The sequence below is a fragment of the Pteropus vampyrus genome, unplaced genomic scaffold (genome assembly GCF_000151845.1).
Source record: "Pteropus vampyrus isolate Shadow unplaced genomic scaffold, Pvam_2.0 Scaffold24, whole genome shotgun sequence".
Classification (NCBI taxonomy): Eukaryota; Metazoa; Chordata; class Mammalia; order Chiroptera; family Pteropodidae; genus Pteropus; species Pteropus vampyrus.
The window spans coordinates 10220026-10243929 of NW_011888805.1; the positions used below are offsets into that span (position 1 = coordinate 10220026).

General features: G+C 38.4%; 1 protein-coding gene across 1 annotated transcript in view; it reads left to right on the forward strand.

Annotated features, from left to right (window-relative positions):
- MAP3K5 (mitogen-activated protein kinase kinase kinase 5) overlaps positions 1-23904 on the forward strand; it is a 168962-nt gene that overhangs the window by 122140 nt on the left and 22918 nt on the right. Inside the window, exons 15-23 of the mRNA XM_011356168.2 lie at positions 3296-3429; positions 7474-7601; positions 8025-8161; positions 9127-9232; positions 13995-14152; positions 16129-16306; positions 17035-17055; positions 19542-19719; positions 19807-19975. Of these exons, the coding sequence (XP_011354470.1) occupies positions 3296-3429; positions 7474-7601; positions 8025-8161; positions 9127-9232; positions 13995-14152; positions 16129-16306; positions 17035-17055; positions 19542-19719; positions 19807-19975 (1209 nt within the window). The remainder of the gene's footprint in view (positions 1-3295; positions 3430-7473; positions 7602-8024; positions 8162-9126; positions 9233-13994; positions 14153-16128; positions 16307-17034; positions 17056-19541; positions 19720-19806; positions 19976-23904) is intronic.

Below are 23904 nucleotides of genomic sequence, written 5' to 3' on the forward strand. Positions count from 1 at the left end.
TCCCTGCCCTGCCTCCTGCTGGCTTGGGTCTTGGCTAGTAGATTTCCAGCATGCATGGCACAGCATGGCAGAAATTTGGACCACAGGAATTGGATGTGGAGATTGGGGCTTCTTCAGGTAGCATTTTTGAACTATGTTTACTGCCTCTTTGCTGGAGCCCAGTTTTATCTCTTTGTCTGTGGAAATTGCTAAATGATCCCTGCTACCTGTTGTCTCACCTGAAGACATACCCAGTCTTCAGCTCTGGACTAGGACAATCTTCAGCCTACATTAGCAGCCAGAATAAGAGTGTTCTCTAATCTACCACTGGGTACCTAGGAATGAGTGCTCAGCGTTGCCACTGGGAAAGTAGTCACCTCCCTTCCAGATTTTGGCCTCTGTCCTTAGCCAGAGAAGGGCCCATGACAGGGAGGTCATTGCTCACCTAGTCCTGGCATAGTATTGGGCATAGTTTTAACCCAAGAGCATACAACCTCATTGCTTTCTCTTAGACTTGGAAACCTGTTGGAAACAAACTAGAGCTGGTTACAACACCCTCCCTGCCAACACACACACACATCTTCCTTATTTTCTGTGGTAGTGGTCTTTCAAATGGAGAATGTATACCCCAGAGAGTTTGCAGTGATCTGATTATCTACTTCTGTAGGTAATTTGTTGGTTTGATCTCTGCTTCCTTTTATGATCTCTTTGCTTTTCATATTTTGTAGTTTCCCTATAATATATCTGAGTGTGAATTTATTTTCACTTTTCCTATTTAAGGCTCAATTTCTGGAAGTTATATTTCTATCTCAAATCTGCCTGACCTTTTTCAGAGTATCTTTTATATATTTTTTTAATTTATTATTTTTATAACTTACATTAAATGTACTTTACAGTTTCAGTTTCTTTTTATTTTATGAAGTTTTAGAGATTAATATTTGTCAAATCAGCTCTCACTAGTGGTGAATTATTTCCTTATATATTTAAAAATTTTGAATTGTGAGCTCAATTTCAGTGGTCCATTAACAGTGAAAATCCTGCATAGTTTATATTGAGAGCCTCCTTTTAAAGTGTTTTTGCTTTGATTCTGCTAGGAACTGTAGGGATGTCACATGCTCAAGACCAATTATGGGTATTTTAAGTATAAATTTGAACTCCAAACTGCATGAGGATCAGCCAGTGGTTGAAAGTATTCAGAGAAGACTCTTTTCTGTCTACTCAGAGCTCAGTTTGAGACAGACAAGCTTTCTTTTTGTTTCCCAGTACAGTGGGCTGACTTTTCACCAAGTTAAAGTCATTTAAGGACTCTGGTTTTTGTGTTCTAGCTCTTTACCTAATGTTGGCACAAGGCCTCTTTTCTTATCCCTTCATGGGCTTTGAGACTAACTTTCCAGATAACGTATTGACAAACTGTAGCCCAAAAGGTGAAATCCAACCTACCACTTCTTGGTAAATAAAGTTTTATTGGAACACAGACATGCCCATTTGTTTACATATTGACTGGGCTGTTTTCGCCCTATAATGGCAGAGCTGAGTAGTAGCCACAGAGATTATATGGCCCATAGAACTGCAAATATTCAGTATCTGGCCCTTTACAGAAATGTTTGCCAGCCCTTGCCCTAGATTAATGAGACTGACAGCCCTGCCCTCATCCCCACACTGTGGGCCACAGGGATATCATCAGTGCTTGAGATTACCTGTCGAGTGTTCTTTTTCCTCTTTATTTCTAGCTCCTGGTAGTTTTTACTTTTTTACTTTTTTGATAGATATTGATGCTAATCACACTGGCTAGACATTTAAAAGTTTATGTAACTTATTTTATCTAGGTGTTTTTAGCAAGAAGGTTTTCATGTAACTAATCCTCTAAAACCAGAAGCCCATTTTTACTATCTTTGGATAGTCATATATTATTTTTTAATATTTCTTTGACTTAACCTTTTAACTTTAATCATTTAAAATTTTTCTTTGTTTTCTAATGCAATTCTTTAAGGCCATGAAAATTGTCATCTACATACCTCTGTATGTGTGGGTATTTGATATGTAATGTACTTCTTGTGATTTTTTAAACTATTTTGTAATTCATTTCATTGATCAGTTCAATGAATAAAATAATCAATAAAATTGATTAAAGTTCAGTAGTCAGTGGCTCTCTTATTTTTAATATCCTGTGATCAAAGATCTGGTTTTTATGGTATCAGTTATTTGGAATTTGTTGAAATTTTCTTTGTGGCTTAGTATGACCAATTATTATATATTTTTCATAATGCCTGAAAAGAATTTATGTCTGGGTTTAGGGCTCTCTCCCTCTGTATATGTTATATCAAATTTGTTAATTGTGCCATTAGGGTCTTTATTTTAAATCTGTCTTCTAGATATATCAGTTTCTAAAAAAGTTCTGTTAATACCTATTGTAGTTTATATTTGTCTATTTTTCTTTGTAATTTATCAGCCCTACTTTATGTATTTTAAAGCTATGTTGTGAGTGTAAAAATCCAAGATCATTGTTCTCATTTGGGTTATTTGTCAGTATTAACGTTAAATGTGCTAGCTTAAAGACATGTCTTAATCTTTGATGTCCCTGCATCCTGTAATTTCAGTCTGAGACAGAGATGTGCCTTTCTGGATGCCTCCAGATCTGTAGAGGTTTCTACCAGATTCTCTGTAAAACGCCTTTCATGTTGATCCAGTTTTCCATATGTGACTAATACATCTGACAGTTTGGGGTTTAGGAATATAGAGATTTCCTTTTTACATCAAAGATGAATTTCCCTCTATTTTCTATTTTTATATTGTTTTTGGTCTTGGAGAATTGGGAATGATATTAAAAAAATCTTTACCAATGTCAACTAGTAAGACCCTAAATTTTTCTTCTTACCCAAACCAAAGCCTTTTAAGGGTTGTATTCTCTTGGTAGAGTTGTGAAATACTTAGACAGCACCAGAAGCTGAAAAACAAAAGAAAGATGAATTAGATGTGCTAGGTATTGATAGATATTGATGCTAATCACACTATCACTAGAATCAATGAAAAAGAGGATTAATGGGTAAAAGAATCCAAGTGAGCTTTTGAAGAAACCTATCCATTTAAATACTTCATCCCCACTGTATTCACAACAGTTGTGGAAACATGGACACGCCATCTGCTTTATATTGAGAGTGTCTCTGTTTTGGTCCTTGAAGCCGCTTTTTGGAATGTCATCATGTTTCCCCTGTTAAAGCTACCTGATAAAATAATGAAAACTGCTCTTGGAAAAGTTGATGTTTAAAATGTAGAATGCAACTAATGTTTCATCTTCTCTCCCCATTTTTCTTTGCAGTATGACTATGAACATGATGAAAATGGTGACAGAGTTGTTTTAGGAAAAGGCACTTATGGGATAGTCTACGCAGGTCGAGACCTGAGCAACCAAGTCAGAATTGCTATTAAGGAAATCCCAGAGAGAGATAGCAGGTACAGTAATTGGGGTTAGTAAAAAGCCATTTTCTAAGGTATATTGAGTTGTTTGTAGCATTTTAGGAAATATTTTGGTGATATTCTAAGTAATGAAACGGTCTGAAAACTCCGTTGTTTTAATTAGTTCCCTCTAAGGCTTAACTGCTGCATCTTTCAATGAATTACAAGACTTTGGTGGAAACAGACAGCATTTCTGAAGTAACAAGGACAGGACTTGCAAAGAATAGAAAAGAGAATGGCCCTGTGTGTCTTGGGCCCAGTTTATGTCAAATAATGGTTGGTTTATTGTATGCATAGATGCGGGGTAAGCATTCTGAAATGGTTTGAACCAGAGGTTCCAGTTTCCAGTCTGGCACATAAGGAGCTTAGAGGTCGTCACTCCATCCTAACAACAACTAGAAAGCTAAACAAACTAATAAATCAACGGCTGTTCTTAGATCCATCAGATAAGTCAGGTCACAGGAGAAGCCACTGCCCCTAAAGTGGAGAGACACTCATAGGGGAGCGCCACACTTTTGTGCATTTTGTTTCCAGGCTCCCTACCAGGTCCTCACAGTTAATACAGGAGAAAAATCCCATGGCGCTTCTGACGGGGAGCAGGGAAAGGAATCATTTTGAAATATGCCAAAGCATTCTGTTCTTAACAAGGCCTGCTCTTAAGAGAAACTATTTGTACCAGGGCCTAGCCTGTTGGGGTGCTCTCAGAGCCTGACCAACCTGGGAGAAGGGAAATACCCAACTCCAGCCTTCTCTAGCCATCCTGTCCCACCTAAGGGAGGGTGGCAGGAGAGGAGGTAGGAAGCAGGGCTGAGAAACTGTGAAATTCATAGCTCGGCAGCCATTTATTTCTCCAAACAAAATCATAGAAAGAGAGAAGAACAGATATTCAGTAGGCAGACAGCTGTTGCTGTCTGCCACCTGTATGATTCCATGTTTTCTGTGCTGTTGTTGCAGTTTCCTCTTGTTTAATTCATGAGACGTGTGTGTGTGAACTCTTATGAAATAGTGACAGAAATTACTCATTAAGAACCTAGAGTAATGTATATAAATTTGTCATATTAAAATTTTTGTTGAATATTCCTGTATGTTCTTAAGTAACATATACATAGAATAGATTTTGAAACAATATAAAAATGTAAAGGAGTTGTCACTATCAAACTGTTGTAGCAAACTCATTAATGTTTAGCAACGTCCCCTCTGTTCCCACCACCAGATGAAGATAAGCAGGTATACAGAAGAAAACCACTTTTAAAATCATCTTTGTAGCTTTCACAAAGCTATACACAAAGCACACATAAAGCACAGTGACAGCAACAAAGGTCACATTCCATAATAATGCACTGAGCATAATATGGGCTCTTCAAAAACAGGCATGGCAGGCCCTTCTCTTGAACAGCTGGCACAGGACAACTTCTTGTTTCCTATAAAAGAAGATTACAATGAGGTCTATCCTGTTATTGTGAGATACAATACACAAGGGTATTTCCATCTGTGTGCCCTAGAGAGGTTTAGATGTTGCATTTTAGAAAGGTAACAGCTAGAATAATTGCTAAAGTACTAGGATGGGTGTGAATAATGCATGATCCAGCATACACTAAACATTGCCATCTGTAATGAAGGATTATAGCAACAAAAATAGTGTCTTCTGTATTTCCTTCACACTCTGAAAACACTTTGTTGGAGCAATTGTAAGAGAGAGGTGGTGGATTTTAAGTACACTGTCATAATCTATCCCAACTAGTGATTAATCTTGGGTTGGCTTCCTCTTCTAACATTCTATGAACCCCTGAACTGTTTGTTTAGATCAGTTTTTCTCCACCCAGCTGTATATTAGAGTCAACTGAGGAACTTTTAAAAACGCTAATGCTCAGGTTGTACCACCCAAAATTCTGGGATAGGCCAGATGTCTAGCCAAAGTGAGAAACACTGGTTTAGATGATTATAGTGGGAATTTGACTCAGAGTTGGTGCTCTGGAGACAACTATAGATTAATGAGTTTTCAAAGCTGAATATATATAAGTATTTCTGATTATCTATACCATTTCCTCCTTCCACTGTTACAGTTAATTGAGAAGAAATAGGACTTGCTTATAATTCCCATAGACAAGCATAGCTTATGGACCTGAACAAATTATAATTTCATGCTTATTTACTGCTTGGCACTCACACTTTCACTTACACTTAGTGAAAATTGTTGGGTATTACTAATCATTTCCATATTAAAGAAGAGTTCTTATTCTTAGCTATGATGAATCCCGATGATTATTGTAACTTTCGAGCTATCCTTCGGTTACATAATACAGAGGTGGGGGAGAGGGAGCATATATTTGCTTTTCTATGATCTTAACATTTAAACATTCATGATTAATTTTCAGCAGATGGTCAGAAGGTGGGGAAGCCCTTTGGTTCATCATAAACTGAGTTAGTCACTTGCTTAAAGTTATTTAGTGATCTTGATCTCCTAAATCTGTACAATAGGCCCAATATTTGCCACTAATTTATCTCATGTATATCAAGAGCAATTTCATTAACTAGTATTAATAAAATGTTTTAAACTCCATGGAAAAAATAATGTGAAAATGTCTTCATAGTTGAGAATCATTACTTAAGTATCTTAATGGTAGAACTATATACTGATATTTTTTATGTTATCTCATTTAAGGAATTATCAAAATGTCCTTAACTGATAGCATGTTAAAGAGCTCAGTTTAATACTTGCCTTTATAGTTCCTAGAGTGATTCTAAAGAAAGATAAAATGAGTAAAAGATCTAAAATACAAGTCAATTTTTTGTTATTGTTGGAAGCTTTTTGAGTATTACTTCACAGATTATAGAAGTTTGCTTAAATTAAATAAATTTGGATTTTTGTATTCTAATAATTTATAGCTTATCCTGAAAAGCTTCATGAAAATAGTATTATTTCATACTAACCATACTAACTTATCGGCATTCAGAAAAATCTGTTCTGCTTATATGGATTTGCCCTTGTAAGAGCTAAGCATTTTTTGTATGGAGGACTGAGGCAGGTTATGAGGCATCAGATCCGTATTTAATATGTCTTAGTTGGTGCCTTTCACATCTTTAGCCTTCATTGCAGGGCAGAAAAAAAATAGGAAATAGCTTTGATACTGTTTATCATTGCTGACACTCTACTATAGTTATACAATAATTATAGTAGAGTTACAATGGGTTTAGGATTATTATTTAGAAGTCTAAGTTTTATAGTACTTCAGATAATCATCAGAAGTGGTGTTCTATTTGTTCTAGTAATGTGAAATACTTTCATTTTATAATTTGATAAAGCAACATACACCAAGTACATGATTTTGAAGCCTGGTTTAGAGCTGCTCTTACTGTGTGAGGTCTTGGTTAGTAATGATTTGGGGGGAAAAGCCTGATAAAATAGAATTGGCGGACACAGTAATGTGAGGATTTTGAGGCAAGGGCCTCAAAGGAACTTGGGATATAAATGGTTTTATGTTTTCCATTGAATATTTGATAGATGGGTCTTTCAGTAAGTTCTGGAATGAACGTTAAAGTTACTTACAGTTTTAGTTTTCCTGGGCAAGAGTCTCCTGGAATAGTAAAGTTGTGTTATGAGGCCATAATAAAGTTACGAGACCAAAGTTATGTTAATGTAGACAGTGAGCTGTGTGGATGATTTCAGTTTTCTTGGGTTCAAATCTTAGCTCTGTCACTTACTAGCTTTGAGATCTTGGACAGGTTAGTCATCCTCTCTGTGAATCAACTTCTTCATGTGTAAAATGGTCATCTTAATAGTACCTTCTCATGGGATTGTTGTGAGAAACGAGTTAATATATACAAAAGGCTTAAACAAGTTTCTGACAAACATTTCCCCTCGACCCTACCACGGCTCCAGCTTCATGGAGTTTATGTTATTATAAATAAAGGGCTTAGATGGTCATATTTGATCTTATACATGGGCATATATTTAGATGACATTTTCAATTTGTACTGTGTAAATTTATATGCTAAAGTCTGGCTACACAATTAGCTCATCGACATTTGCATGTCTTTTAGATACTCCCAGCCCCTACATGAAGAAATAGCATTGCATAAGCATCTGAAGCACAAAAATATTGTCCAATATCTGGGCTCTTTCAGTGAGAATGGTTTCATTAAAATCTTCATGGAGCAGGTTCCAGGAGGTAAGAGATGTTTTTCTTTCTTTAAAAAGTATAAATTTCTAGGGCCTTGAAGAGGAGTCAAATTGAACAGGATTAACAAGTTTAAGGTCTTAGTTTGTCTAAGTTAAAAGAAAAATTAGACTTGTGACATTACCTTGCAGTTTATTAGGAGACAGCAAATAAATATCTGAATCATTTTACTGTCAGTCATTGTGACTTGGATTAAGGTTAACAAATGAGTGGCTTTTCACTAACTTTTTAATAATGAGCATCTTTAGAGCAGGGACACTTTCCTATTCATATTTAAGCCCAAGTATCTTGTAAAGTTCTTGGACCACTGTGAATAACCAATAAATGTTAGCTTAAATTAGTGTTACATTATTAATGTACTTTAAAGAACTCATTTGGGTAAGATTTTATCTGCTGTTTTTCCTTACTTTATAGGAAGTCTTTCTGCTCTTCTTCGTTCCAAATGGGGCCCATTGAAAGACAATGAGCAAACAATTGGTTTTTATACAAAGCAAATACTTGAAGGATTAAAATACCTCCATGACAATCAGATAGTTCACAGGGATATAAAGGTAAGATGAACCAGGATTCATTTTCATAATTTCCTTGGTGGGTAATTATTTTATTTGCAGAAACCATATTGTGTTATGGATATTAATTTAGAATGGTGAATAAATAATCTTAGAAACAGCAGACATATGAGATACCACTCTGCCCTCAATCAGTTATTGATGTTCATGTCTTATCTCTTCTACCCAAAGAATAAAGTCCATAACCATGATCAGCCAACAAAAGATTGAGCTTTCACTACATGCCTGGCACTGTTTAGGTGCTCTGTGTGGTAGCACGGTGGAACAAAGGTGAACAGGATGTGGTCCCTGCTTCTGGGGAGCTTACAGGCTACTTAGTGTTTGTATCCTTGCCCACAGTAGCTGCTCAGTAGATGTTTATTGACTCAATAGCTCAATGGATGAATGGTTAGAAGGAAAAAAAATAAAACACCGTGTTCTCACAAGTATCATATATTTATTTATTAAACTAAAATTAGATAACCTATTAGTTTCTCTTTGAAAAGAGAAAATTCAGAATTAATAAATTTCTGACAAAGTCTGGACTGTGGAAATGTAAGTTAATATTATTACTCTAAAATCAACCCAAATGCCCATTTATTTGTGATACCCCTAACTATTTCAGGAAAAGAAGTAAAACAACATAGAAAAGAAAGTAGAGTGACTAGGAAATTAGGAATATCATAACTGAATTTATCTTGCATGCACCATGTATGGATAGCTTCTACTGTCTGTGAACTACAGCAAGCTTTGACTAGGAACTGTGTTTGACCTTGTGACCTGATAACTTGTAAACAAAAATGGTGTTAAAAATTCACTGTTGAGATTAACCGTTAATGAGGAGTTAGTGTCCTTGTTTAGTGTCCTCGTTTGCTCTAAGGACACCTTTTCTTATTGGACTTGCGAGCCAACCTCAAACAGTATTGGAAGAAAGATAACATTTTTGATTAAAGTCCTCTATTCCCTAGGGTGACAATGTGTTGATTAATACCTATAGTGGTATTCTCAAGATCTCTGACTTCGGGACATCAAAGAGGCTCGCCGGCATTAACCCATGTACCGAAACATTTACTGGTATGTTTTTGCAATGGTGATACAGATCTCGTGTAGTTAAAGAACTGATTCTTGCATTTGAGCGTAACGTGAGAGGTAAATTTAGTCTTTGTTCTCACAAATATTAATGTTGATATCCCTTGATGCTCACTGAAAAATGTTATGCAGAATTTGATCTGGCCCTTTTCTCATCTTGTATTTATATGACTTGTTCAGTCTCCTGCTTAATGCCACTGAAGACATTTTAAAACTTTCAATTTGTTTTTTGTTTTTCTTTTTCATGTCATTACTTCTCTCCTGGTTGGCCTACAGTCACTGTAACCCTGACAGGATTTTTCTTTTTAAACATTTTTTTTTAGCCCAGCCTCTCCGTGATTCTTACTCATAACTTAATCACTTCCTATTTGGACTATGAATTCCCTCTTTCCTAATATATTTACTCTCTGTGGTGTATTCCTCTACTCGCAACATAAATAACTGGAGGATTTCAATTTGGAAAGAGGAAATGACTCACCAACTCAGAAGTGGGGTGGGGAGATAGCTTGCCTAAGAAATTAGGCAATGCAGCTACTGAGCTGCCTCTAGAGCAAAGTCCTGAGAGGGTGGAGACCAGGTGTTTTACAAAAGGGTAACAGTGGCCAAGAGGAAACCGAGCCTCAGAGAGATTAATGACTGCCCAACAGTTATCGAGATGGCTTCTGGAATGCTCTCCATTTTAAGTTCTTATCACTACATTCTGCTATTGCTCGTGAAGTGTTAAGTTCTCATCATTATTATGAGAGAGAGATTTAGAAAAAAAAAAGATAAATAATCTTTGGTCTGATACAAAGCAGAATGGCCAGATGTCCCCATTTCTGAGTTCTGTGAGGTAGGTAGTACCTCCATTTTGCAGATGAGGAAATTGAGTGAGAAAAGAGACATTACAGCCGGAAGTCACAGCGGTTTATAAATGATAGAACTCAGATTTTTTTTTTATCTTCCTTTTATTCTTTGCTTTGACCTTCTTGCTTCAGTCTATCTTTCTCTCCACCTTACTGAATGAAATATCTGTTCTGGAAGCCTGGAAGGGGGAAAAGAAGAGAGAGAAATTCCATAAGTTTTCTCCTCAGAACAATCCATCAGCAACACCTCTTGCCTAGTTCCTACTCTCACAGCAATGAGTATTTCAAGGCCAAAAAAAAAAAAAAAAGAAAAAACATACACATTCAGAAAGTATTTTTTTGAAAAAAATAAATTCTAACTTATTAGTAACTTTAATCGTCTTTATATTTCTTTTCTTGTACTGTCTTGTTTGGCAAGAGACATTTTAGATGCTTCCAAGATTCCACAACTTCTGAGAGGAAAATTCCTACTTTCAGACATTTTCTTTGGGCAGTATGTTATTTTTATATCTTCTGTTAATCTTGAAAAGATTTTTTTAGTTCACTACGAAGTTGTAAAGCAGTCATCCCAGAGCCCTTTGCTTGCCTTCTTGCAGTGGCCTTACGTGAGAGTGACAACATGCGAATAATGTGCTAAGATCTGTCCCCAGTGCTGACCTTGATTCTTTAATCACTCACCTTCATGAGCCTCAGCACTCACTTGGAGCTGGCCAAGTCTGAGCTGCTTAGGCAACCTCTGATAAGCTGAGTCAAAAGACATTGGCCTGTTTCACCTCTTAGTGATGTAGCGAGTGGGAAGGCAGGAGCAGCCACCACTGATGGAGTGCTTACTGTATGCCCAACTGTATTAAGTGTTTTACATATGTTATTTCATTGAAATTCATACATCAGCCCTAATCCTTAGGTATCTTCCCCAGTTTATGGTGAGAAAATGAAGTTTCAAAGAGGTTTAATAACTCTCCCAAGGTCACAAAGCTAGTAATAAAGCTGTGATTCAAACTAGACTTAACATGCCAAGTAGAATTAACTTCTCCCCTTTCCTATTCCACCCACACTCTTCCCCATGTCAGTTGATGGCCACTCAAACTTAGAATTATCTACGGCGCCTCTCTTTTCTCACACTCCAACCCATTCCATTAGGGACACCTATTGGCTCTACTTTCAAAACGTGCCCAAAATTAGATCAGTTCCTCACCGCCTCCACTGCTACCACTCTTATTTCTCACTTGCATTACCTCAGTAGCCTGTTCTCCCTGCTTTACCTCTTGCCCCTACTGTCTATTTAAAATATGAATCAAGCCCTATCACTTAGAGACCTCAGTGGCTTTCTACTTTGATCTTCAGAGCAGATGAACACCAAAGTCCTTGTAATGGTGAACAAGGCTCCTTCCGACCCGATTCTGAGTCCATTACCTTTTAGACTTCATTTCCTACTTTCCCCCCTGGCTCACTCTGTGCCAGAAACATGGGCCTTCCCACATTTCCTTCACCATGCAGGACCTTTGCACATGCTTTTCCTTCTACTAGTAACACTCTTCTCCCAGCTGTCTGCATGGCTAAGCCCCTCTCCTCCTTCAAGTCTTAATTCCCTATTTACATGGCAGCCCTCCTTGGGCACTTCTGCTCCTCTTTCCCTGTTCTTGTGTTTTTTTGTTTTTTGTTTTTTGTTTTTTTGTTTTCCCCCCATGACATATCACTTTCTAACATTATATAATTTACTTATTTATTATGTAGTGTCTCCCACTACAAAAATGTAAGCTCCACGAGCCCAGGGATTTCTGTTTACTCTACAGCTATATTCTAAATGCCCGGAACAGTGCCTAGCCCATGGTAGGCCCTCAATGTAGATTTGCTGAATGAATGAATGGATAAAGTGCGATGTTAAAGTTTAAGCTTTTAGCTACTAAGCTGTAGTGGCTCCCCAAGTGGTTGCAATGGCAAAGAAATTCTAAAATAGGTTTAAGTAATTTTTAAAACTTCAGAATAGAGATATATGAAGTATGGGTTTTAGAGTTAATACTCTCACTTGTTTCCTTAGGCTAATGTTCAGAATGGATTATAACTGCATTATCCAGCTCTGTAAATCTTTTTATATAAACTGTTATGTGTCATGTGTTTGTGGAATAAAGAGAACAGATATGAACACATAACTAAACCTGTTTTTGGGGGGGCACTTTTCAATGGGGGATAATTAAATATAATTGGCAAACAACATTCTTTGAAATATTGTCTGATGAATAAAAACATTGTCTAATTTATTGTTATTACTTGAATTGTCCAATTTTTAAAATTCATTATATTGTCGATCAGTTGGATTTCCTACCCAGATATTAAAACAACTCAGATTCTCTCATTACTTCTATTTTAGACCCAGAGACAACAAAAAGGAATGGTAGGCTTCAACACATACTTTCTAAGACCACTTAATTTTATTTACATCATAAAAAAGGATCACTTTGGGAGAAGCAATAAATGAAGAGAAATCAAAGCAGGAAAGATGATTTGAGAAGTGCGGTTACCTTATCTCTGGCCAGTTGAAATGCTTCCCTCCAGTAATGTTGCTGATTTAAGCTGAGAGCAAACATGTGCAGTTGAATGTGAATATGAGCTACTGCCATGTAATGATGAGGTCTAGAGGATTAACTTAGTAAGATGACAGTACTTGACAAAAATTATACACTTATTTTTATGACCAGCCAGTTTCTAGCCCATGACAGTGGATTTTGTAGAAACAACTTAGAGGAATTTTGCATAGCAGTTTTACCTACAAATCATGCACAAGGCATTTATAAAAGGTGTTTATATTTATTGAAATGTCTGTCAGTGATTATGAACAGAAAATACTTAAGTAGCTCTTTTGGCACATGCCTCAGGATTTGAAATAATTCAGGATGGCATCTTGGATGGGTTCCTGTTTGCTGATTATATCATTCGTATGAGTATATCAGAAGCAGGGGATGTGGCAATAATCTGTTCCTGTTCTCACTATGTTCTCATTGCTAGACTTTGGGGAATCACTCCAGAGGGTATTAGAAGTGCAAATCCAGCCTCTCAGTTGAGCCAGCGAGACAACTGCAGTTGAGTGTTTATCTATGAAAGAGCAGACCAAAACTAGAACCACAGCATCTTGGCTCCCCATTTCATTCTCTTTACATCGTACTGCATTCTTCAACTCTGATTCCACACATGCTTTTAAATCTCCTTGCTTTTTCATTTTATTCTTCACACTGTCTGGTGATTTTTCTGTACTAATGGCTCATGGACTGTCTTTGACCTGTTAAACTTGTTTTTCCATGGACCCTAGGCACACAGCAGAAGCCATATATATTTGATTTACAGAATAAAGTACACCAAAAATTTATATTATTTGTAACAATGGCTTTCAGAATCTTCATGATTTCATGATTTAGAAATAAGAATGAAAACAGAAGAATTAAGCATTCAAATCAGGGATTGAGAAATATAAATCTAAGGAAATGGATGAATGGCCTATACTTTTTTTGGAAAAGATTAGAAATACACATAATAGAATTCATGCGCTTGAAAAACTGATTGCAGAAAATGTATGTTGATGTAGTTTCTGTTCTCAAATGACTAATTGTTAGACATTTCTAAGAGGTCCCAGTGAAATAAAACCTTAATTACACTAAGACATGAGAAGATATCTGTTCATTACCAGATAATGTTGGTAAACTGTTTTTATATCAGTGATACAATCCATCATAAAATTGCTATTTCCTCTTTTATTAACAGCAGAGAAAACTGAAACTCAAAAAAGATGAGATTAAGACCTGACTCATGCTTTTAAAGTAGTCTTACTTATGTAGAGAAATTGAAACTGTCATTAGGTGATTCGTCTTTTTTCTCCTTTTAAAATGAAACTATGTTTGAATTATTTCCAGGTACCCTTCAGTATATGGCACCAGAAATAATAGATAAAGGCCCAAGAGGCTACGGGAAAGCAGCAGACATTTGGTCTTTGGGCTGCACGATCATCGAAATGGCCACAGGAAAACCACCCTTTTATGAACTGGGAGAACCACAAGCCGCTATGTTCAAGGTCACATTTCAAGTGTCTTAAAAACCAGTGGATAAAGCTACTGGATGTTCCGTGTGTGTGTGTCATATGTTTTTAAGCAAAAGGAATGCAGCCCAAGTAAGCACAATCTCAGGGTGTATTACAGCTCAAGAAGACTCACTCCCCTCAGAGCATATACATCACACTGAGGATCTCTCTCTGCCTTAGTTTTCTCAGCCATACAGTGAGATTCAATGTAACTTCCTTTGACCATGTTTTCACAGTGCAGTGTAAATTACACATCACTCCATAAAAGGTGATTTAAGCTCTTTGGGAAACACAGTCTGAAAATCTTCCATAGAGGGAGATAAAAGAACACTTTTTATCCATTTAAGTATTAAATCAAAGCAGTATTTTCCTTTACTTCTCTATAGTAAGAGTTTGAAGTCTCCATTTTTTTTTTAAAAAAAAAAGCATGATTGTTATTTTAAGTACATTAATCTTACTCTCATATACCTACTCTGCTAGCCTGTTAATTTGCCCATTAGTCACACTTTTGGGAGTGTGAGAAGCAGCCTCACCTCCCAAAATAGCACCAGATATGGGTGTAGGGCTGAGAGAGTCCAGGGGCCAAAGCTTCAGAATCCAGGGACTGGGAAGAGCAGTGACCTGTGGCTGAGGACCTGCAGTCCTCACCTGCCACACCACCATGCCAGAGGGAAGTTTAAACTAAGAACTTGTTTCCCTAGAAGTAAAGCTCAAACATATTGTTCCTTAAGGCAGAGGACTTCTGTTAGTTCTTGCCCTGCCATGCACCATGTTTCTGGCACTTATTCCATTTGTGAATAGCTTCTCATGAGGGGCCGTGTGTTCCATACCTGCCGCTTTTGTACAAAGCTTGGTTTGCTTTAAGCTCGAAGGTGATCCAATGGGGTACTGCTGATACAGAAATGAGTAGTGTAACCAAACCTGAAGAGCAATGAGAGCTGCCTTTTTCAACATGAATAAATATCTTTCTCTTCTTGGTCACATCTTTGAAGTTTTCACCAGTGTCTAGGAGTTCACTCTGCAATGCTGCTATGTTACCTGTCGATACAGGGATTACTATGCAGTATGCTTTAGATGAGACAGCATAGGCTCTGGCACTGATGTTTGAATCCAGGCTTCAACACAGTCAAGCTATTTGATGACTTTGGGCAAATTACTTAACCTTCTTGTACCTCAGTTTCTTCATCTATAAAGTGGATATAAAAATAGTACTTATCTAGTAAAGGTTTTTTGAGGAGTATGTGTGAGATAATACGTGTCTGACACATAGTAAAAGCTTTTAATTATTATAAATAATTATATATTTATATAATAATACATTTATATAAACCTGTACTAAATACATGAAGACATTATTGAAAAATTTTTTTAGAATCGTAGCAATGAGAAGAAAATTCTAATTGTTATAGAAATTGTTTAATTTAAAAATATTTTTAAAATCTCTTTTAATGTAGCCAGTTTGAGACAGGGAAAATATTCACAAATCACAGCATAGGGGAAAGAACACAGGCCTTAAGCCAAACAAATTTAAGTTCAAACCCCAGATCTGCTTTCTCATTACCATGTAGCCTCACTTTCCTCATTGGTATAACAGAGAATGTTTAGTCCACTGGGAGGTTGGGAGGATTCAGTGAGATTCACAGATGGGAAAAGCCATGCACAATTCCTCATACGTGGCTATTATGACTAACACAATGGTCTCGATTAAAAATATTTTTTTGTGTGTGTCAGAGTGCCAATGTGTTCTAAAGCTCTGAATTATTACTTCATAGTGCTGCCTACTGTCTTAAGCTTACAAAAGCACTCTGGAAACATTTCATAACCTACAGAAAAAAATATCCTTTCTCACTTTGAGAAAAGCCACAAGTTTGTATGTATGATAAAGGATTTTGTTGCACTAGGGGACTAAGTAATGAGCTCATGTGATGAGGCGGTCACTCAGAAATCACATAAGCATGCTGCTGTTTTAGGTGGGAATGTTTAAAGTCCACCCGGAGATCCCGGAGTCCATGTCAGCAGAGGCCAAGGCATTCATATCAAAATGTTTTGAACCAGACCCTGACAAGAGAGCCTGTGCTAATGACTTGCTCATTGATGAGTTCTTAAAAGTTTCAAGCAAGAAGAAAAGGTCGCAACCTAAGCTTTCAGGTATGTGGTTGCATCGAAGAGGATATTGGTCAGAGTCACTAAATCCTAAGCTTTTAAGATGGGAGATTTTTCCAGAACTAAGCTGATCTGTTTATATATATGTATATCACTGGAAATTGGTATAAACGTTGGCACAGTGTTCTCAGGCGTTCAGTTTCAGAATCAGGAAGCTGTATTACCATCATTCTCGCACATGCCAGGTCCTCCTACATAATAGTCTTCCATCACCTGGTTAGTAGGTATTTAGTATGTCAGTATGTATAGCATTCTAGCATTGCTAATACAAAGATTAAAGTGTAAAAGGGTGAAATATGGACTTTTAAAGCTGAAACTCCAAATTACAACTAATGGGCTACAGGGCTATCCAGAGCTGTTAAACTTCCAAGCCTTCTAGGCAGTAGAAAATACTTATTGCCTCTTAGAGAATATCTTTCTGAATAATTAACCCTCCCCCTCAAAAAGAAAGAAAGATTACCAGTTATAAATAAAATAGCAGTGTAAAAATATAAATTGTCTTTTTGCAATAATTTCCATAACTTGTTTCAGGGAGAAAAAAACAAGCGATCTATTTGTGTGGGCAGTTTTGGTGTTATATGGGATGAGGACGGGCAGATTGAACGCTTAGGAAGGGCATTGATCCCATGTCAGGCACTCATTTTTTGTTGACTTCTTGGTTTAACAACAAATACAATGTATGCTTATGTTGCTCTTTGCCTTTCTTTCCACAGCTCTTTCTCCTGGATCAAGCGGTAAGTTTATTTTTATATTTTCCATTGAGCTGAAGCTTGGTGCATCATTTGATAAGCTCTAGATTGCCTATCACATAGGCTCATGCTCCACACTCTGCGTACAGGGGCAGCTGCAGGGTGCTCGGGACATGTGCCCCGGCAAGCCCAGCTGTGCTCATTCTCCAGAAACGCCTCACCTTTCTCTTTCAAGAGGGAGGCTTCAGTTGTTCCTCCCAAATGCAAGATGGTGATTATATTTTTGAAATCTTTGATTTGGGAGGAGTCCACACTTTCTTATCTAGGAGCCAGTTGGCCACCTAATGGATTTCTTATGGAAAATTTCAATGCCAGACACCTTCTGCTGTCATCTTTGGGGTCGTATGTTCTCTCTAGTTTTAGTTGTTCAGGAGTAGTTGTGTTTTGTTTTGTTTTTAATGTTGACCTTTGCAGATCATAACTAAAGGTAAATTTGCCCTGGAAGGTCAACTAATTCGTTTCAAGGAATAGCAAAGGAATGACCATGGTTTTGGATTGCCCTACGTTTGAAGAGTTGTTGATCAAATAGTGTCGAGAGCATAATGTCTGTCATTCCTTGGTGGGGATGGGGAAGGAGGGCAGGATTTTACACATTCCTTCAGTGCCTTAAGCCAGTCAGTCAGCCTGGAGTAGAGGCTCAGTAATTCAGTGTCTTGGCCACAGCCTCTCCAATATTCCATCTTTAGTTCTGGAAGTTGGGGAGAACTCTGAGGAGAGCTCCCTCCATTTCCCCCTTTCTCCACAGGCACCTAGCCTCTGGAAGGCAGGCAGTGCATTTTTCATAAAGTACACCCCGGACTGCTCTGCAGCCTGTTTTTGGTGTCATTAAATGGGCCCTGACTTTGAAGTTATGCAGAAGTTGGTTCTGATCCCATCTGAGCCACATTCTAAGTAGATGGCATGCAGCAATTCACTTGCTTCATCTGGCATTCTGTGCTGGTAATAATACCTACTTCACAGATTTAGTTCTGAAATCAGAATTTTTAAAAATATACTATAGCCTGGAGTCATGCCTGGAAGCTCAATCTATAATAGTTTTTATTCCTTCCACATGGATAGATTTTTGTTGCAGGAAACATTCCTATCACATACACATTTAAGTTATGTGAACTCAACTATACACACTCAGCAAGAGGGAGAGAACTTAAGCCAACAGTTATGCCCACAAGCCTTCTCAGTGGACATGTGCCTTAGAATGAGTGTGAGAGTAAAGGTGTCAATCTGCCGAGCTCCTGGTCAGTCGTGTTTCCCATATCCCCGCTCACCCTCTATGCTCAGGGTAGTTCAGGAATATTTTAGAATCTGCTCTGGCTTTAGAGTCTCACTTCACTTAAGGATATTATAGAATCTTAAGATTTTATAGAGTCAGAATTAAGAGGAGGGGTGTTGGGGTCAGAACTGAGTTCACTTGTTGACTAGATGGCCTTACCCTCAGTTACTTCCTTGCTGTTACTAATTACTGATTTGCAGGCACTTTTAACAGAGTCAGGAGCACACTGCTAAGTGACCATCCCATGTCAGACTGGGGCAGTTGTTGATTCAGCCCAGTCCAAGAGGAATTAAATAAAAAAGGGGATTCCAGGCAACAGTGGATTTCCTTTTTTACAATTTTACATCTGCCTTATTTAGTAAAAGACTTTTTTTAAAAAAATTAACTTTTTTATGGTGACATTGGTACCCCCAAAAACTTGAAAACTCCGAAAAAGGACTTTTGTGGTATTGGGACATTTATTTGGTAAAGATGTTCCTGGCAAAAATTTATTTCTTTAAAACTGGTATTTGATGAAACGCAGGCAACTCCTGTTGTACCAACTCGGTCTCCATCAAAATAAAAGAAAAGCCCATGTTTGCCATAGAATCATAGTGTCTGAGAACTGGGCAAGACCTAAGAGATCATCTAGTCCATTGGTTTCTGAAATTTGTGTTTAGCAAAGAAAACTTTTTTATATGAATCTGACAGAGCATATTTGTTTTTGGTAAAGCGATCAGAACCTGTGTTCTAGAATCACAGAATCCTACTCACCCCATCCAAGGCAGCCCTAAGATGCTCATATGGACCCATAAACCTCTGAGGATCATGTTTTAAAAATTATTAATCTAGTTCTTTATTTTATAGATGTGGAAACTGAGACCCATAAGTGACCCCCCTGAAGTCTGACAGGTGGTCAGTAAAAATGAAGGGATCAGAACCCAGAACCTGCTGGGCCTGATGCTTCCTCCACTGTTTCAAGCCTCTGAAATATTCCTCACAGGTCCCCAGAGGCCCTTTCCTCACCGACCCCCCTGCATGGTTCATATATTGAGCATGGGGAGCAGTCATGATCCTATGACCAGCTTCATACATAGCATAATTTTGCTACTCATTGGAACGAGACAGCTGACAACTAATATTGCTCTCTTTCAGTAGATGTTTCAGTATGTGTGTGTTTTTAAGAGCATTAATTGTCTTTTCCCCCTCTCATGACAAGCAGAATATCTTAGGAGCATATCCTTGCCGGTACCTGTCCTGGTGGAGGACACAAGCAGCAGCAGTGAGTATGGCTCCGTTTCTCCTGACACGGAGTTAAAGGTGGACCCCTTCTCTTTCAAAACAAGAGCCAAATCCTGTGGAGAAAAAGATGTGAAAGGAATGCGGACACTCTTTTTGGGGTAAAGGACCTGACTTATTTTGAGTGAAAGATGTTGTATATCATTTTATAAAGGGAATTTTGATTTATGCTGTGTAAATTATTACAGCATTCCAGATGAAAATTTTGAAGATCATAGCGCTCCACCTTCCCCTGAGGAAAAAGACTCTGGTTTTTTTATGCTGAGGAAGGACAGTGAAAGACGGGCCACACTTCACAGGATCCTGACGGAAGACCAAGACAAAGTCGTGAGAAACCTAATGGAATCTTTGGCTCAGGTAAAACCTCTCACAGATACTTCATTTCCCAGATTAACTGACATAACCATATGAGAAAGCTGTAGCGCTCATGACGACCCAGTAGGCAGACCCCAGATGGGAAAAAAGGCAAATCCATATGTAGAAACCGCATTTTTGAACATAAGCTATTTTTAAGTCAGAAGCAAAGTTTTCATGTTGGTGAAGTTCCAGTGAGTCCCTACAAGCCTCTTTTACTCTTCATTCATTCGTTTATTCACTCAGTCAGTAAACACACACTGAGCCATGTGAATTGCTGATTCTGATGTTAGCTCAAGACGACTTCTCAGTCATTCCTCTGAGCATTTAGGAAACATTGCAAATACAACAGAGCCCTGTGTTTGTGGGGCTATATTCAGATAGAAGGTGATGGGCAATAATTAGTAAATTAAATAGTGTGCTAGAAGGCCATAGGTGCATGAAGAAACAAAGCTGGTCAGTCACTCTGGTTCCCTGGGGGTTTTTGTCTGCTAGGGCTGCTGTAACAGAATACCACAGATGGAGCAGCTTAAATGACAGGAAGTTATTTCCAGTAGTTCTGGAGGCTGAAAGTCGAAGAGCAAGGTGTTGGCAGATTTACTTTCTCCTGAGGCCTCTTTCCTTATTTTGCAGATTGTGGCTTCTTGTGTCCTTACCTGGCCTTTTTATTCTGTGCCCCTGGTGTCTCTTCCTCTTCTTTTAGGAACACTAGTCCTATTGGATTTGGGCCACCGTTACGATCTCATTTAACCTTAATTACCCCTAAAGACCCTGTCTCCAAATACAGTCACATTAGAAGTTAGGGCTTCAACATATGAATTTGGGGTTTGGGGAGGGGGGTAACACAGTTCAGTCCATAATACCTGGGAATATGTTCCCTGGAGTTCTGCTTACAGACATGAGGAAGAATCCCCTCGCCTTCTCTATACGAGTGGAAACAGGGTTTCCCCCAACTCTAAGCCTCTGGTGATGCCTCCTGTAAATATAAGTCTCCACAGACTTGGTCCCAGACAGGACACTATTCTCTCTTAGTTGTGTGGGTATCAGGGACTTGCCTACTTGCTTTGGCACCTGTGGCTACAACCTGTCATGCCTGATCAGTGTGGATTGCACATACCTTCTGTCCTGGGAAAATAGCTGTAAAAAGGGTGGAGTTGGAGGAGTTGGGTCAAGCATTTAGTTTCTCAGTCCAACAGTTTACCTCTTCCCAACTGGTATTAGAGTGTAGATGGAGCCAGACTCTCTCTTTCTTGGCTCTTACTTTACAGCCTCCACTTGTCTTTGTCTTGGGAACCCCACTAAGTTTCTCTGCCGATTCCATCACTTAGGAATTCTCTAATGTCCACTTCTTTTGATCCCATAGGAGGAGCTGAAAGGGCATCTGGGTATAAGAAGAACCGAAATGAGCACCATCTACACTTTCTGGGAAAACCTTGCCTTGAGTCCTGCAGGAAGGCTGCCTTGAGCAGTTACTTTGAGGCCCAGGAAGGAGGGACTCTGGGATGGGGGTCGGATGAGTGCCGAGGATGCTGCGCAGGAATAGTGGGAGACGTGGAGGACACAGAGCAATCCTGAACCTTTAGTGTTTTTTCTTGCCTTTCCTTCTCACTATGGTCTTTCAAAGACTGAGAATGGGATGGAATGAGAGAAGGAGGGGAACCAAGTTTAGATGGAAGGAGCAACTGAGTAGCTGTTGGAGGTCATTCAGCAAATACTTATTGAGCATCTACTACATACCAGTCACTGTTCTATGTATTGAGGGCACTATGGCGAACAAAACTGAAAAAAAAAATCTGCATCCCATTGCAGCTGACATTCTAGAGGGTGAAGAAAGAAAATAAAAAATTTGTAAATATGTATTTAAACATATAGTACATATATAGTTAAATATATAGTTATAATATGTAATACTATGTTTTAAACATATGTAATAGCAAACACTTTCTATAGGCCAGGTATTCTTAGTATTTCACATGCATTTCCTCATTTCATCCTTATGACAGTAGTACTGTAGTAATAGTTTCATTAGTATTCTCATTTTGGACAAAGGAGGTGAGTAGCTTATTCTCCAAGGCCATGCAGCCATAAGCGAGAGTCAGGACTTGGACCCAGGCAGTCTGGCTCCCTGGTCTGTGCTCTCAACCATCACACTGCTCTCCTCCCTGGGATGCCAGATCTTAACAAATACTGGGAGAAACTTAAAGTGGGGAGGGGATGGGGCTTGGTGGGAGAAGCAAAGGAAATCTCTGTTGGCCACTCTGGAGTGAAGACTTCTCCCATGGCCACCAGTGTCAGATGCCTATTTTAGGTCAGAAACACAGAATACAGGGATTGCCTAAGTCTCGTACTCATCTCCAAAGGATATGCTTTCCCAGTAGAGAAAATGTCAGCTTCTTTGGGGTTTTTCTTTTCTCTCTGCTGGACTGTGGGTCCATCAGGGCAGGACTGCATTGAGCCCTGTCGTCCCACCTTTCAGCACAGAGCCTGGCGAGAGACTTCACTTCCATGACTGTGCTGAATTTATTAAATGTTGACGTCAGTTAACCTTATTCAATTGTTTGTGACTTCCTAGTTCTTAAATCACACTCGAATGTTCTCTAAAAGGAAAAAGTAACAAACACCTTACTTAAAAGCAGCCATCAGAGGGCATGCCTTTTGGTGCACCAGCATGAAGGGACCAGTGAGGACCAGAAACTGATAGGTAGGTCAGAATTATGTGTTAAATCTAGAATCATCAAGAGATAGTGAGGGTCCTTCTGATTGTACTGCTAAGGATGCTATAAATCAGGGGTCCCTAAACCCCAGGCCGCAGACTGGTACTGGGCCACCTAGCAGGAGGTGCGTGGTGGAGTAGTGAGCAAAGCTCCATCAAAGCCACTCCTCAGCGCTAGCATCACCACCTCAGCTACACTTTGGATCATCAGTCGTTAGATTCTCATAGGAGCACTGGCCACTGGTACCAAAAAGGCTGGGGACTACTGTAAATTTCCTGCACTACCACATGGTGATCTAGTGGTAGAGCAAGTCTTGACCTAGGTTTACTACTGGCTGTTGTTCCAGCTAATTGAGACTCAGCCTCAGCTTGCCTCTGTTTGAGGCCTGGCTCCATCACTTAAAGGCTGTGTGATTTAGGCAAGTTATTTAACTTCTCTGAGGCCGAATTCATAAAATAGAGGAAATGCTATAAGAAATAACTAAGATCATGAGCAAATGAGATAGTAATAGAAGGTGTTCCGCAATACTATTATTGTTATCATCAAACAGGTTAATAACAATTACCTAATATCTTTAAATTTTTTCTACAGATAATTATTTTCATTATATTAAATACTTATAGATACATCTTTACATTTAATCCTACTCTTTATAATAAGACTGAAATCTAGATATTGGTCAGGTCCTCAAACCAGCCTATGAAAGCCTTTTCAGTCTGCAGCATCCTTCTGAAAACCACTCATCATTTTTAAGGAAGTTTAAAGGATAAAGAATAGAGAGCACCTTTGCAAAAGATTCTGTGATGGTACCAGGAGTGCTCAGGAAAGGCACCCTACAAATGCTACCTGATAGTGAATCAGGCTCACTTGATACCTAAGGTGCTCATTTATGAAGGAACATTAGTGAGCGCACACAGAGACAGGAGTTAAAACAGAAACCATGATTATGTAAGTGGCTGAAATACTCTAGAGAGAATACATTTCCTGGAGTAGACAGTGTTTCTTTGTAGGATAGTGGCCTACGCGTCCCAAAACCAGAAGCAACATGTTTTTCTGTTGTGAAAACAAAGCTGATGGCAAAAAAAAAAAAAATTGCTATTTAAATCGCTAGCAACATGTAACCGATATTTCAGTAAGATGTGCTTCTAATTTTTGAATAACTCACATTTTTTTCTCAAACATATTTTCATATTATTATGATATTGCCTCTGAATCTGT